This window comes from Ostrinia furnacalis, unplaced genomic scaffold, assembly GCF_004193835.3.
Source record: "Ostrinia furnacalis isolate ACB-3 unplaced genomic scaffold, ASM419383v2 OfSCF6717, whole genome shotgun sequence".
NCBI classification, from domain to species: Eukaryota; Metazoa; Arthropoda; class Insecta; order Lepidoptera; family Crambidae; genus Ostrinia; species Ostrinia furnacalis.
In genome coordinates, this window is record NW_021136956.1 from 178,590 (window position 1) to 192,599 (window position 14,010).

Below are 14,010 nucleotides of genomic sequence, written 5' to 3' on the forward strand. Positions count from 1 at the left end.
GACTCACTGACTCTGACTGACTAGGAGTCTCAAATTTTGCATGGGGGTTCATTTTAGAACGTAGGTGCTCACTAGGACGGGATTTTGCAAAATTCAACTCCTGAGGGGGTAAAACGGGATCCACGCGTACGAAATCGCGGGCGGCCATTAGTATACTATATATTTTTGTGTTTGCATCAATAGTTTTGAGAATTTTGCGAAAATTCATGATTACTCACTCATCATCATCATCATCATCATGTCAGCCATAGGACGTCCACTGCTGAACATAGGCCTCCCCTAATGCTTTCCACATTGATCGATTGGTAGCGGCCTGCATCCAGCGCTTCCCTGCTACCTTCACGATGTCGTCGGTCCACCTTGTAGGTGGATTACTCACTCAGATTTATTACATACATTCTTAACGAGCGCGCCTTTTTGACTGGGCATGTGCTGCGTCTTAAAAAACCTTACAAAAATTAACAAAACGTAAACATATTTTACAAATTAATGGTAAACCAAAACTGAATAAAATGTTATTGTTTTTTAGTACTTCAATACATTAAATAATACAAGTAAAAAATACTATGTAAATAACTTTTTCTTGACATGATTGTTAGTTAATGTAAACTTGTAGCTAATTTAAATAAAATTAAATAAAAACAAACCTGACAAGCCAATTCCCACAGTAAATCCTTCAAAATTAAACACGGGTGACGAACAAAAAATCGTTGACAATCACAACCCCCCTAACGTTAGCTAATCGCCAAAACAAATCAACTATCATCTATTATTTTACTTTTAGTAACTGTGTGAACGGGGGATGTTTCACTCTTGACTTGACCCTCTAACAAATTAGACTTACTTTTTTATTTTAATTAATCTGTTTTTTTTTCATTAATCTAAATATGTATAACTCAAAGATGACTTGACTGACTGACATAGTGATCTATCAACGCACAGCCCAAACCACTGGACGGAACGGATCGGGCTGAAATTTGGCATGCAGGTAGATGTTATGACGTAGGCATCCGCTGAGAAAGGATTTTACGAAACTCCACCCCTAAGGGGGTAAAACGGGATCCGGTCAAAGTCGCGGGCGGCCGCTAGTCTATCATAAACTTGGCTTTCTCATTAAAGCCTTCTGTGTTTTATTTACAGTTATAGTGAGTGTCAAATAAATTTATACTTGTACCTATGTTTTTTCCTAACTTTTAGTAATAAGAAAATTAACAATCGATAATAATAATATCCTAAGTTTTAAGAGAATTCTCTGTTTTAGCATTGGACATTCTTTAAACTTAAAATAAAAAATATTTGATTAAATTTTGACCAGTATTTCAGCCAAAAGCCAAAAAAAAACTTTTTTCATACGAAGTTGACAACAATTATCATTTACGCAGTAGGGTAAGACAGTATCATTCAAAGGCTGGGTTGCACCACCCAACCTTGACCGTAACTGACGATAACCGGTGCTTTTTGTATGGATTTTGACAGATTTTTGACGTTTGTCAAAGTTAAAGTAAGATGGTGCAACCCAGCCTGAAAGTACTAACGAATATAACATCAACTATGTACCCTCTTGTATCTATGTCAGTCACGTGACCACCACGCGTTGCGCGCGCGGCCTATAGTGATGTATGGGACCAATTCTGGGTCCCGTAAGCGAATAAAAGAACCTTTGTAATAATAAGTTGGTAGCCTTTAGTTTTGATCCTGAACTAGCGGCCGCCCGCGACTTCGTACGCGTGGATCCCGTTTTACCCCCTTAGGGGTGGAGTTTCGTAAAATCCTTTCTTAGCGGAAGCCTACGTCATAACATCTACCTGCATGCCAAATTTCAGCCCGATCCGTCCAGTGGTTTGGGCTGTGCGTTGATAGATCACTATGTCAGTCAGTCACCTTTGAGTTATATTTTAGATTTTAATATGTTGTAGATGGACCGACGACCTCATAAAGGTAGGCGCTGGATGCAGGCCGCTACCAACTGGTCATTATGGAAATCATTGGCTGAAATGATGATGATGATGAAATTGTAACTATCACAATAATTGCCTAGATATTTAAACTTAATTAAAAAGAGATTTCAGGGGCAATTTTCCATACTTAAAGTAGTTGTTGTTTAATTCTTAAATACATATAGGCAATTAGGTTTATTCCTAAACATAATTTCACTAGACTTGATTTGCACCACGAAAACCCAATTAATTTTAATTTAGGCACGTAGGTATTTTGAATTTAACTAACTTTGAAACTAACTACAGTACGGCTAGCACGAAAAACTTGCGAATTCGAATCGTTTGCGTATTCGAATCGCCATCAAAAGATTTAGTACGAAAACTACAACAGCGCCCTTGTGAACATGTCGTAGTGATATCGCAGTATGAGAAATGGTTGCACGAAACTGCCGCTGAAAATCAGTTTCGAGACAAGCCCTGGCGCGGTCTTGATGTATGCTGAGCGGGTGCCTTTTTGTCAGAGGGGCTCAAGCAGCTATCTGTACATTAATTTGTGTATCTCCTTCATTGTGTATCTGTCACCGGAAAATAACAAGACTCGTAAGTTGATCAATTTTCTAGGTAGTTGATCAACTCTCGGAAAATAATAAACGGCATTTGAAATGTACTATTTAACGTATGTATTTTAGTAAGTTGATTAATTTACGGCGTCTTGCCGTTAAATCATCCGACAAAGGCAAGGTGCACGTTGATTGGTTAAAAGACTCACGTGCTTTTATACCGCTCCCCGCCACCCGGCCGCCGCCGTTACCGGTTTAAACGTAAACCTGAGACGTAAACAAATATGTCTAGTCCGTACTTGTTTTTCTTTATTTACAGTAGCAAAATTAGCAATTGTTGTTTTGTTTGGTAATAATTCTCATTATAATGCGTGATTCTATTTATGATGAGTGAAATGGAGTCTATAGTGGTAGAAATAAACGAACAATCAGTGAGCAATACTAGTTTTGTCGATCGAGAACACTTTGATGCAGAGTTACAAAAGTACTACAGTGGGCTAAGTACAGTTTATTTTCTGTACTTAGCCCACTGATTGTACTGACTGATTAAACTGATTATAATACTTATTATGAATATAACTTACAATCATAAAACTCTGAGCTCCAATATATTTTTTAGACATTTTTCATTTACTTAACCTAATATAGCATAGACGAACTTGAATATCCCTATCTCTAAAATATAAATATTAAAACAAAATATCTAAGTATTTGTAACTCTATGAATAAACACATGCTAAATGCTTATAATTAATGCTGTCGACCAATCAGAGAAAAGTGTATTAAGTGACGGATAATAGTGTACCGTCAAATAGTACACTGGGCGACGATTGGTCCATTTGTGGATGATTTTACTTGAAGCAATATAGTAAATTATTAAATTACGTCTAGATACCGTAAGTTGACCAATTAGCTAAAATTCAATGCGTTAAATAGTACATTTCAACTGCCGTTTATTATTTTCCGAGAGTTGATCAACTACCTAGAAAATTGATCAACTTACGAGTCTTGTTATTTTCCGGTGACATATCTATGTTTTTCCTGCTTGTACCTATGTCTTTCTTTCAAATAAAAATTATTCTATTCTATTCTATTCTATTGTATTCTATTCTATTCTAAACTTATTTTGAGAATCAAAATTGTCACTTTATCGTTTAATTCGGTGGTTGAGTATCGAATTTTGTCGAATACGCAAACGATTCGAAAACAAAAGTTGTTCATGCTAAAACAGCTATTTCTATTTTTATTTCAACCGGCAGACAGTGGGTGACTGAGTTTGTTGCGGCGCTTCTTCTCAGCACTTGCCAAATGTTGGTCTCGAAGCGCTGGTAGGGCAAAAAGATTATGAGACATGTACAGGCTCTTCAAAAGCAAAACTAAGTTTTTATTAGTCTTTATTTTCTTGAAACATTTGTCCATACAAATAAAGACCATTTTTTATGTATTATTATCTGTGGTATAACAATGCAGGTATTTGACTGCAATCGCACCTGGTGTTAAGTGGGATGCAGTCTAAGATGGTACATATCTTCACTCTCGCCTTGGACATAAAATCCATAAAAAATCTTAAAAGTCCCAACAATTTGAAATCATTTCAGTTGTTTGTGCTTCAATTCAATAAACCAAAATAATTTGAACAAAAAAACATTTTACTACATTTTAAATATCATGGAATCGCGTGAGGGTTCCAATATAGGGTCCCGCGGTTGTAATTTGACATTAAAACCAATATGGCGGCTGGTCCCTAGAGAGGGGGAAGCATAGAGGGGGGTTCAAATAGATTTCTGAAGGGCAGACAAAATTAAAGTAGCAATTTATGTTGTTTTATAAAAAGCAAAGAACTTTGTAGGCGCCTTCAAAAAGGAGGAGGTTCTCAATTCGGCTGGTATGTTTTTAACGATCTTCAAAGTCAAATAACACAGCTCGTGACTCATAGTAAAGTTCTTGTGCCTCCCATTCGGTGGACCGACGATCTGGTGAAGAGTGGATATCCTTTAATTGGATGAACTCGCGATCAAAAGTTATTTTCTTTTTTTTATTTATCCACAACGAGGAAGCTCTTGGCCTGTATCTCACCTGATGGAAAATGATGATCAGGCAAGGTGGAAGCGAGCTTCACCCGGAATCCTCAACCACAGAGAACTTATAGAAAATCATAAAACTCATTTATTTTTGCAAGTAGGCTTTTAAAAGCACTTTTACACGTCCCAGTATTAACCCTACCACTGCTTCGGGACAATACCTAAATCATCGCTTGCCTCTCTAACTGACGTAACTGACATTTTGCAAAATTTTCAGGCGATTAGACAGATCGATTCGACTTGCGAAATTGATTAAGATGGTGTAGATAACTCAGTTTCGAAAAAAATGTCAGAGACGTCAGTTAGAGAGAAATAAGCCAGTGCTGAGAAACAAACGGAGCAAGACACTCAGTCACTATTGTCAGCCTCTTTTTATAGAACGTTTCATCCACGAAGGCGCGCCCCACCAATTTTTGGTCTCGGTCGCGCGGTGTGCGGGGAGTTCGATCCGAGCAATCCGAGCGTCATTATTATAGTGTGCGTGTGCACTCATGGATATAGCGTGTACCGATAACACTCAAACATTAGCGGAAGAATGGTGGGGCGTTTCTTCGTAGATGAAACGATCTATAAATGTTTCTTTCTTTCTTTTATTCTTTATTTTAATTACTAGTCATCTCCAAAACAACAAATCCAGACATCAATCTCCATTCAAATTATCACAACAACTAATTCCAACCCTTGCTCTTGTATTTGTCGACTAATAGAATGCTAAATGTAGACGGGGCTGGTGCAACCCTTGACGTTTGCCCCAAACTAAATTGTTGACGTCTACCCCTCACTCAGCTTAGGATAGGGTTGACTCTCTAAAACCCTTGCTAATAGTCTAGAAATTCAGTCGAATGGCGAGTAAAGGTCATAATATCATCATCATCATTTCAGCCACAGGACGCCCACTGCTGAATAGGCCTCCCCCAATGATTTCCACGTCGCCCGGTTGGTAGCGGCCTGCATCCAGCCCGACTCCCGGCCCAGCAGAAATTGAAATGATGAAATTAATTTCTGTGACAGGTCTGTGACAAAAATCCGTTAAGCTACCGCCCATAACACAAGCATATTTGATACTTACTTTGGAGCTAGATGGCGCTGGTGAAATTATCGAAGAATATTATTTTATTAGTAGTAATAATAAAAAAATATTTATTTGTGTGGACTAAATGTTTTTTTCATTAATTTAATATTAGGGTTTTTACATGTCTTTTAATTTTTTGACTATACCACAATAGGCTAGTTTCCTAAAAAAAATTTTAGTCCGTCAATTTTAATATAAAAAATATTGGACACGTATATTTTGAATTTTCAATCAAACAAATAATTACAAAGTTATAGTGCGTTAAAGTTCCGCGCAACGTCACAAAGTGCTGCACTTTTAAGCACTCACTGACGTCACGGGCATTTTCTTTAGAACTTTGGCACGCTTTATCTCTTTACATTTTCATTAGTTTTAAAAAGTGAAAAATACGTGTCGAGTAGTTTTTGATAGACTAACTAACGGACTAATTAAAACTCTTGCTTTTTTACCCAGAAAACATCCCTATTCCCACAACCGGCAGCCCTACGCACCCCCATTTGTTACCCCTTAGGGTGGCACGAGAGGAGTCAAAAAGCAATATATTCGTACACCATAACGAGCTCCTATCAATTATCGAGTATACGAAAACTATCACGAAACGCCTGCGGTCTGGTTGAAAGATTGTCGGGGATTCAGTGCTCAGAGAAGTCAACAGACCTGACTTACCTATGGACCTGACTTATATATGGCTTGGTGGTGGCCTATTTTAATTTGAAAACATAATTACGCGATTTTCCATTATCGCTAATAGAATAGATAAATATCGATTAATGAAAAAAAATCATAGTTAAAATAAATATATTATTTTGCTATAGTTTAGAACAAAAGGTAAAGCAAGTGTTCTTAGACGAAAAATTTTATTCTGCAGTAAAATATTATGTGTAAAATTTTTATTAATTAATTTTTTGATTTTGCTTTTTAGTATACAAATTGCATCAACTTTCGAAAACAAGTAGTGAAACCGAATAATAAAACAAAAAAGAAATTAGTAGGGTAAACCAGAGAGTGATTGCCCACTGGTAGTGATTGCCCGCTTTAAGAATAATGTTGTCAGGTGCTGACTTTGAATCACTCTAGTTAGATTTGAATTTACTTAGTAGATGGCCCCGAGATCAATGTACAGTAGATTTAAAATTTACAATAGGAAACACTAAAAAAAACAGTTATGGCAGATTTTGTCAAGACGGGTGAAAATGTTACTCAAACAGGTAAAGACTTTAACAATTTTACTAAGAAATTACTTGCTTAGAGGTTAAATTTTTTTTGCAAGTTATTTAATATTCAACTAATGGTGTATAGTCATGATGAAATTATAAGTGTTTTCTCCAATATCAATGAAAATAACTGATAAAATTTGATTTCTAACGGTCATTTTAACGGTGGGTAATCACTGCACGTAAATCTGTATATTTTTAGTTATTGCCCACCAACATTTCAGTTATTGCCATATGTTAATGTATAGTTATTGCCCAGGGTAATTATTATTAGAGTGTTGCCACCATGCAGTAGCAGTGTTTAAGTTGCTCATTGCTAGACTTGTTTTGCAATTTACATGCATAAATATTGAAATGGCTTTTAATGTTTCATTTTCAGTATGCCAAAGACTCCAAAAGTTCAATATAGCATAGAAAATTTGCAAAAAGCGATCGAACCTGTACAAGATGTATCCAACAATTTATCTACAAGATAAATTGCTGAAAAATATGGCTTGGCTTGAAAAAATTGATAAAAATTCAAACGCAAATACAAAACATGAAAATCCTACGTTAAATCTACTAGTGAAAATGTTAATTGTAAGGAAATAGATACAACTTTATGGAAGAATAACCAACAGCTAATTGAACATTCTGAGCAACCACTTGAACTGTTAACAAAGAAGATAAAAAAATAAGTACATATAAAATTCAAATTTTTGCGTCATCTATGTTTTGAAGCAGATGATTCTGTCTCTACCGATTCTGACTCATCAACATCAGCTCAAGAAATATTTCATAATATAGTTAATAAGGCCAAACGCAATTTATTTTGAAATTTTGAAGACTGTACTACTAGAATTTAAGTTTAATGTTTTGTTTTGTTTATTTAAAGCCTATTTTGTCATTTTAAAATAGATTATTTTGTTTTAAGATACTGGGCAATTACTGTGCTTTGATGTGGGCAATTAGTGTAAGTAATGGGCAATGACTGTACTTTTTGGAGGATTTTAAATTTATTTCAATATTTGCTAAGTTACGTAAGTTTTAACTAAAAACTGTAAATATTCTGTTTAACAGTTTATTGAGTTATAAGAAAACAGTCATAAATGGTCGATTATTAAAATACTTTCTTTAATTTTTCATCTCAATGAGTTTGAAATCCTTAAGTGGGCAATAGCTATACGGTTTACCCTACCTATTTTTAAAAATTGTAAAAATGATGTACTTATATGTTATTATGTGTCTGCTCAATCGTTTACAAAAAGAAATTAAATATTAAGATGATGATGTGAGTTGGGGTGCAAAAAATATTAGCTCGTGTTTAGTAAAAAATACATAATACCTATGGAATTGCTAAAAAGGCAACCATTATAATTTGTTAAAAAATGTCAAGATTTAATTATTATCATCTGAGCTAACTGAAAATAATTATCACTCCCACATAGTGTTGCGAAATGTCTCGCTTTTGGCAGGATGTCCCGCGGAACGTGTCCCGCTAATAGTATGAACGGGACTTTCACGGGATCCTTTTGTCATAATTTCATTTATTTAAAACTTTATTTTACATCTTCGTCTCTTCCAGTCAACCTTTGTTGCAAACAAAATTCAGAAAAGAATTTCTATTAAAGGAGCAGTTATAGCTATTATGGTAGGTTGCAGATGAAAAAGAGGCGGACAAAGGTGACTGAGTTTCTTCCGCCACTTCTTCTCAGCACCAGCCCATATGTTGTCCCGAAGTAGTGGTAGGGCAAGCTATTTGGGACGTGTATAAGTGCCCTGGAACGGACCTAAGTACCGAATAAAAACTTTGACTTTGTATGGTTTGTCTTTAAATCTAAGTTAGTACTTTCACTGGAGGATTGTTATTCTAATGCATTTTTACAAGACTAAATTTTTTCATTCCAATCCCGGCTTTTTTGTCTGTCCCGATTTAAAATAAGGGTTCGAGCAACGAGTCCCACCCCTAAAAGCGTCGTCAAAAATAATTATAAAACCCAAAGGTCACTCCCTATTAACTGAGCGATTAACCACGCATCACCATCCCTAGGGAACATGCAATTTGCCCGCTCCCAGCTCGCTTTTAATTGTCCCGGGATTATCCCGGGAACGCCGGGATTTTTGATCGACTCCGGGCACTACATTGTTATCCAAATTTTGGCATATATCCGTCTCTTTCATGCCAAGCGAAAGCTTTCATGGATAATTTATTTATTTATTTATTTAAGGACAACCAACAAAACATACGCTGAAAGCATAATTATATAATAAAACTAGCGTCCGCCCGCGACTTCGTACGCGTGGATCCCGTTTTACCCCCTTAGGGGTGGAGTTTCGTAAAATCCTTTCTTAGCGGATGCCTACGTCATAACATCTACCTGCATGCCAAAATTCAGCCCGATCCGTCCAGTGGTTTGGGCTGTGCGTTGATAGATCACTATGTCAGTCAGTCACCTCGGAGTTATTTAAATTTGAATTTTCAAAAAACAAAGTTCAGTATTTATAGGTACCTCATCATCATCATCATTTCAGCCACAGGACGTCCACTGCTGAACATAGGCCTCCCCCAATGCGTTCCATGTTGATCGATTGGTAGCGGCATGCGTCCAGCGCTTCCCTGCTACCTTTACGATGTCGTCGGTCCACCTTGTAGGTGGACGTCTCACGCTGCGTTTTCCGGTACGCGGCCTCCATTCCAGAACCTTGCTGCCCCATCGGCCGTCAGTTCTGCGTACTATGTGCCCTGCCCATTGCCACTTCAGCTTGCTAATCCGTCGGGCTATGTCAGCGACTTTGGTTCGTTTACGGATCTCCTCATTTCTGATTCGATCTCGCAAGGAAACACCGAGCATAGCTATAGGTACCTACGAATAATTTATGAATAAATATAACGCTAACAAGTCTACATTGACCCTAAATCTATCAAATCTCCCGGATAATCGGGTAAAAATTCAAACCACCCCATTATGGTACCCTTGAGCAGGGAATCAATAATGCGTTCACCCCTCACGTCTGGTCGCACACAATGGTCAGGGCTGGTAGTGTTTATTGCTCGCGTAGGGTTGCCACTAGATGAAAAAAAATGCCCAGACATTAAATAATTATATTTAGTGAAAACAAATCAATTTTAAATCTGTAGATTTGAGACTGTCCTGCTGTGGACGTGGCTGAACAGGGAAAGAGTCAAGAAAGTTTCATCAAAATCCGTTCAGTAGTTTTTGCGTGGAAGAATCCTACACACCTTACGTCGGCCAGACGGGTTGGGGAGCTTGTTCCAACAGGAGACAACCCATTTTTTGCAGGATCCCGTTTAAAATGCGTGTTTTAATATTAACTTAGCTAGAACCACTCACGTTTCACACGCATTTCACTTACGTTTCACACGCATTTCACTTACGTTTCACACGCATTTCACTTACGTTTCACACGCATTTCACTTACGTTTCACACGCATTTCACTTACGTTTCACACGCATTTCACTTACGTTTCACACGCATTTCACTTACGTTTCACACGCGTTTCACGACAACCCTAGCTAAAACCCATTATTGTTGGACGGTGCAGTAAATTGGATGCGAGAATGCGTTTACCCCGAAATAATGTTTTGTATACCTTCACACGTATTTTAATAATTTATGACATCAAAATTTTATTTAAAATAGAAAGTACAATAATACCTACTTAACAACAGTATACAGGGTGGAAACGTTAAGTGATCTCACTCGATAATTTCTAAACTATACAAGATATTGAAAACCTGGTTACTGATCCTGAAAGTGCTTCAAGAGTTCTTTTAAACAGTACCAATAATAGGTTACAGAATAAACTGGATCTATCTGAAAATTCAATGTATCCAGCTTCCATACTAAATGTATGCCAGACACACAATATTAGAAGTGTAATTTTTTTTATTTAATAATAAACTGAAAATAAACTCGTAAATTGTATTCTTATTTTAAATTATTCATGGAAAACAATGGTTTTAGGCTTTACTTGCTATAATATTGTCAAGAGATGAGTGTCATGAATGTAGTAGTACAAAATGTATGGAAGAAGGAAACATTGAATTTTTCAAATCAAATCAAATCAAATCAAAATCATTTATTGCATAATGTAGGTACATATTATAGGTCACATAAAAAAATATATTGTTCAGCTACATCATACCATATCGGCATGCAACAGAATCAATTTTTCGTGATTCAAGAGATTATACAAAAGAATTAAATTAAATGTCACAATAATAATTAACAATGTCAAATTTAGTAGATAGAATTTAATATTACATTAGTATGTCAATTTGTCACATAGATTTGATAATAACAAGGTCAAACAAACAATTTATGTAGAATAATGTCTTTATATGGATCTATCCAGGAGGAATTCGCTAACTGAGTAGTATGCTTTATCAATTAAAAAGTCGTGTAGGATTTTTTTAAAAATAAATAAGTCTTCTTTATTTCTTATGGTATGTGGTAATTTATTATAAATTCGCGGTGCCATACCTGGTAAGTTTTTTGTAAACAATGCTGTTTTGTGTTCAGTTGAGCATATTCTGTTTTTGTGTCGTATACTTTTATGTACTGAGAATAAAGGAGGATTTCTTCTGACAAATAAACATACCTCCTCAATGTAAATTGATGGGAGGGTTAGTAGATTTAAGGATTTAAAGTAAGGTTTACAACTTTCAGTAGGTTTAATTTGACAGATTGATCGTATGCATTTCTTTTGGGCTCTGAAAGCTATTTCCCTGTCCGTAGAATTTCCCCAAAATATAATACCATATTTTAAAGTTGATGAAACATAGGCATGATAAGCAACCAATACCGTAGATTGGTTTACAACTTTAGCTAGTTTGTGTAAAGCATAAGAATACTGGTTAAGTTTTTTACATAATGTGTCAATATGCGTCTTCCAGTTGAGATTTTTATCAACCCAGACACCTAGGAATTTTGTTACGTCAGTTTCTTTAATATTTTTATTGTCATATTGNTTTTTTCGCTCCACCCTAATAAGCAACCAATACCGTAGATTGGTTTACAACTTTAGCTATACTATAGCATAAGAATACTGGTTAAGTTTTTTACATTTATCATTCATCGTNCATGGAGATAACACAGTCATAATAATTAAACTTCAAGTCAATTTGACAAGTCTCACAAATTTTCATCTTTCACATAATTTTGCTAAAATAATTTGTTTAAAGATTGATTCCAAACTTGTATAATCGTGAGAATAAAGTTGGTTTCATGGGCTTGTGAAATAATGTGTATGATATTATGAACACGTAAGTGATTATGGTGTAATTGTGTGCAGAAGTGTTTGTTTACATTTAAGGAAATTTCTAAAGAATTAAGGTATAGCCTGACCAGGAACATAAAAACCCTGGCATAGAGGCGCTTCAATTGCATTTGATAGTGCAACACTGAGTACAGTCGTACCTGTGTTAAATTAATAGGCTAACTTTATGTATCAGGATTCAGGATTACGGGCTAATTTGATATTTTCATGAATTAACAAAAAAATATTATTATAGGTAACCTGGTTTAAATAAATTAAATGAAAACATCAATCGAGCTAGTAGGATTTATTTTATTATTCATCAATAATCAAATTCAGAACTTGAATATTCAACTGCAATGTCTGCTCATGAACGCTACAAACTCGGTACTTCTTTCCCAATTCCATAAAATTCAACACTTAGAAAGTGACAAAAAACTTTAAAATAGGTAGTTGAAACAAACCACAGCTAATTTTCATAGTGGACTGTACTATACGATAAACATGTCAGTCAATTTGACACCCTTGTCGGAAAAAATATTCAATGAAAATATTGTCCGAACCCTTATTATTTCTCTTCGACAAATACTTGAACACATTGTGAACCACTTTTATTTCACGACTATAAAAAGATTTTAGCAATTTAATTCACAAAATCAATTGCGCACATTTAAAATAAAGTTTGTTTACACTTTGACAGCAATAGACTGACATGCAAGGTGACATGTCAATGAAGTTTTCAGTTACTGTTGCCATTAAAAGAAATTAGTACCATTAGTTTTCCGCAACATGGCGAGGGTTTTTATGTTCCTGGTCAGGCTATATATACTGTTTGCAGCTATCGAATTGAAGCTTGAAGCATCAATCTGTTTAGTTTTTCAGAGATATAAAAAAAAGTGCTCATAAATGTTTCTTCATGAACTAATTACCCGGTAACTACGTGGCAGTATGCTAAAGACCTAATAATTAAAGCAGAGGTTCGTATCTAACGATATAATGAAATAAGATCTTCACCTGGCCGGAGAAATGACCTGCCCAGCGTCCGTTTCAACGAAACCCGTGACCCTTGGCACGTCTTTGCACAGCAGCGCCCACGCAACCTTCGTGACGAGTCCGGCCAGCGCATGCGCCTCGCTTAGGTCCGCCGCGCGGTTGCACACGCCGTCTGATCGCGCTACTGCAGTTGGGGCACTGCGGACCGCTTCTGTCATCATCTCAGCGTTATGCTGGGGAGAAAAGGATGGGTAGGATCAACGTCAGTATGACGCAATACGCTTGGAAGGCCAGGATTAGGAGTAGACCACAAATTCGGCTAAATCTTGCTAAATTATGGTCGTAGACTTTCTACTGCTTATCTAATGAAAGCTGAACGGTACGATGTTCCTGTACATTTTGTTTGTATTTGTGTAATTAGCAATGATGTTATCTACACTCAACATCAAATAAACCGCATCTTCCGCGACGCGAACTTTAAAGATTTTCTTCTGACACAATCATGGTACCCCAACAATATTGGTGTTATTTGAAAGCCCAATAAATATCCTTAAAGAAAAATACATTTCATTTCTAAATAAATTATTAACATAATAATATACCATAAATGTGACTTGAAAATAGACCTCACTTTGGGCTCACCTCTGGGATCAATTAGACCAATTTTTATGGTTACAAAACCAAATAAAGATCTCACGTGTCCTCTTTAACAGATGGATAGCGTATAATCGCAACTTAACAGTTTTATAGTCATAAAAAATGGCTATAGCGTAACTACCTATTTTTTGAAGAAGTGACTCTGGATCCTTGTAAAGACACATTTTTGGGGTAAAAACCTTTCCTTTAATGAAATGAAGTTTAGAACTAGGCTTTGATATATGATACTAGAACTT

The 14,010-nt window shown here is 36.0% G+C and overlaps 1 protein-coding gene across 1 annotated transcript in view; it reads right to left on the minus strand.

The window, feature by feature from the left end:
• Positions 1 to 13,134: 13,134 nt before the first annotated feature.
• The window catches only part of LOC114362774 (malate dehydrogenase, mitochondrial), a 29,516-nt gene continuing 28,640 nt past the window's right edge, over positions 13,135 to 14,010 (minus strand). The window contains exon 6 of the mRNA XM_028318304.1: positions 13,135 to 13,350. Within this exon, the coding sequence (XP_028174105.1) occupies positions 13,135 to 13,350 (216 nt within the window). The remainder of the gene's footprint in view (positions 13,351 to 14,010) is intronic.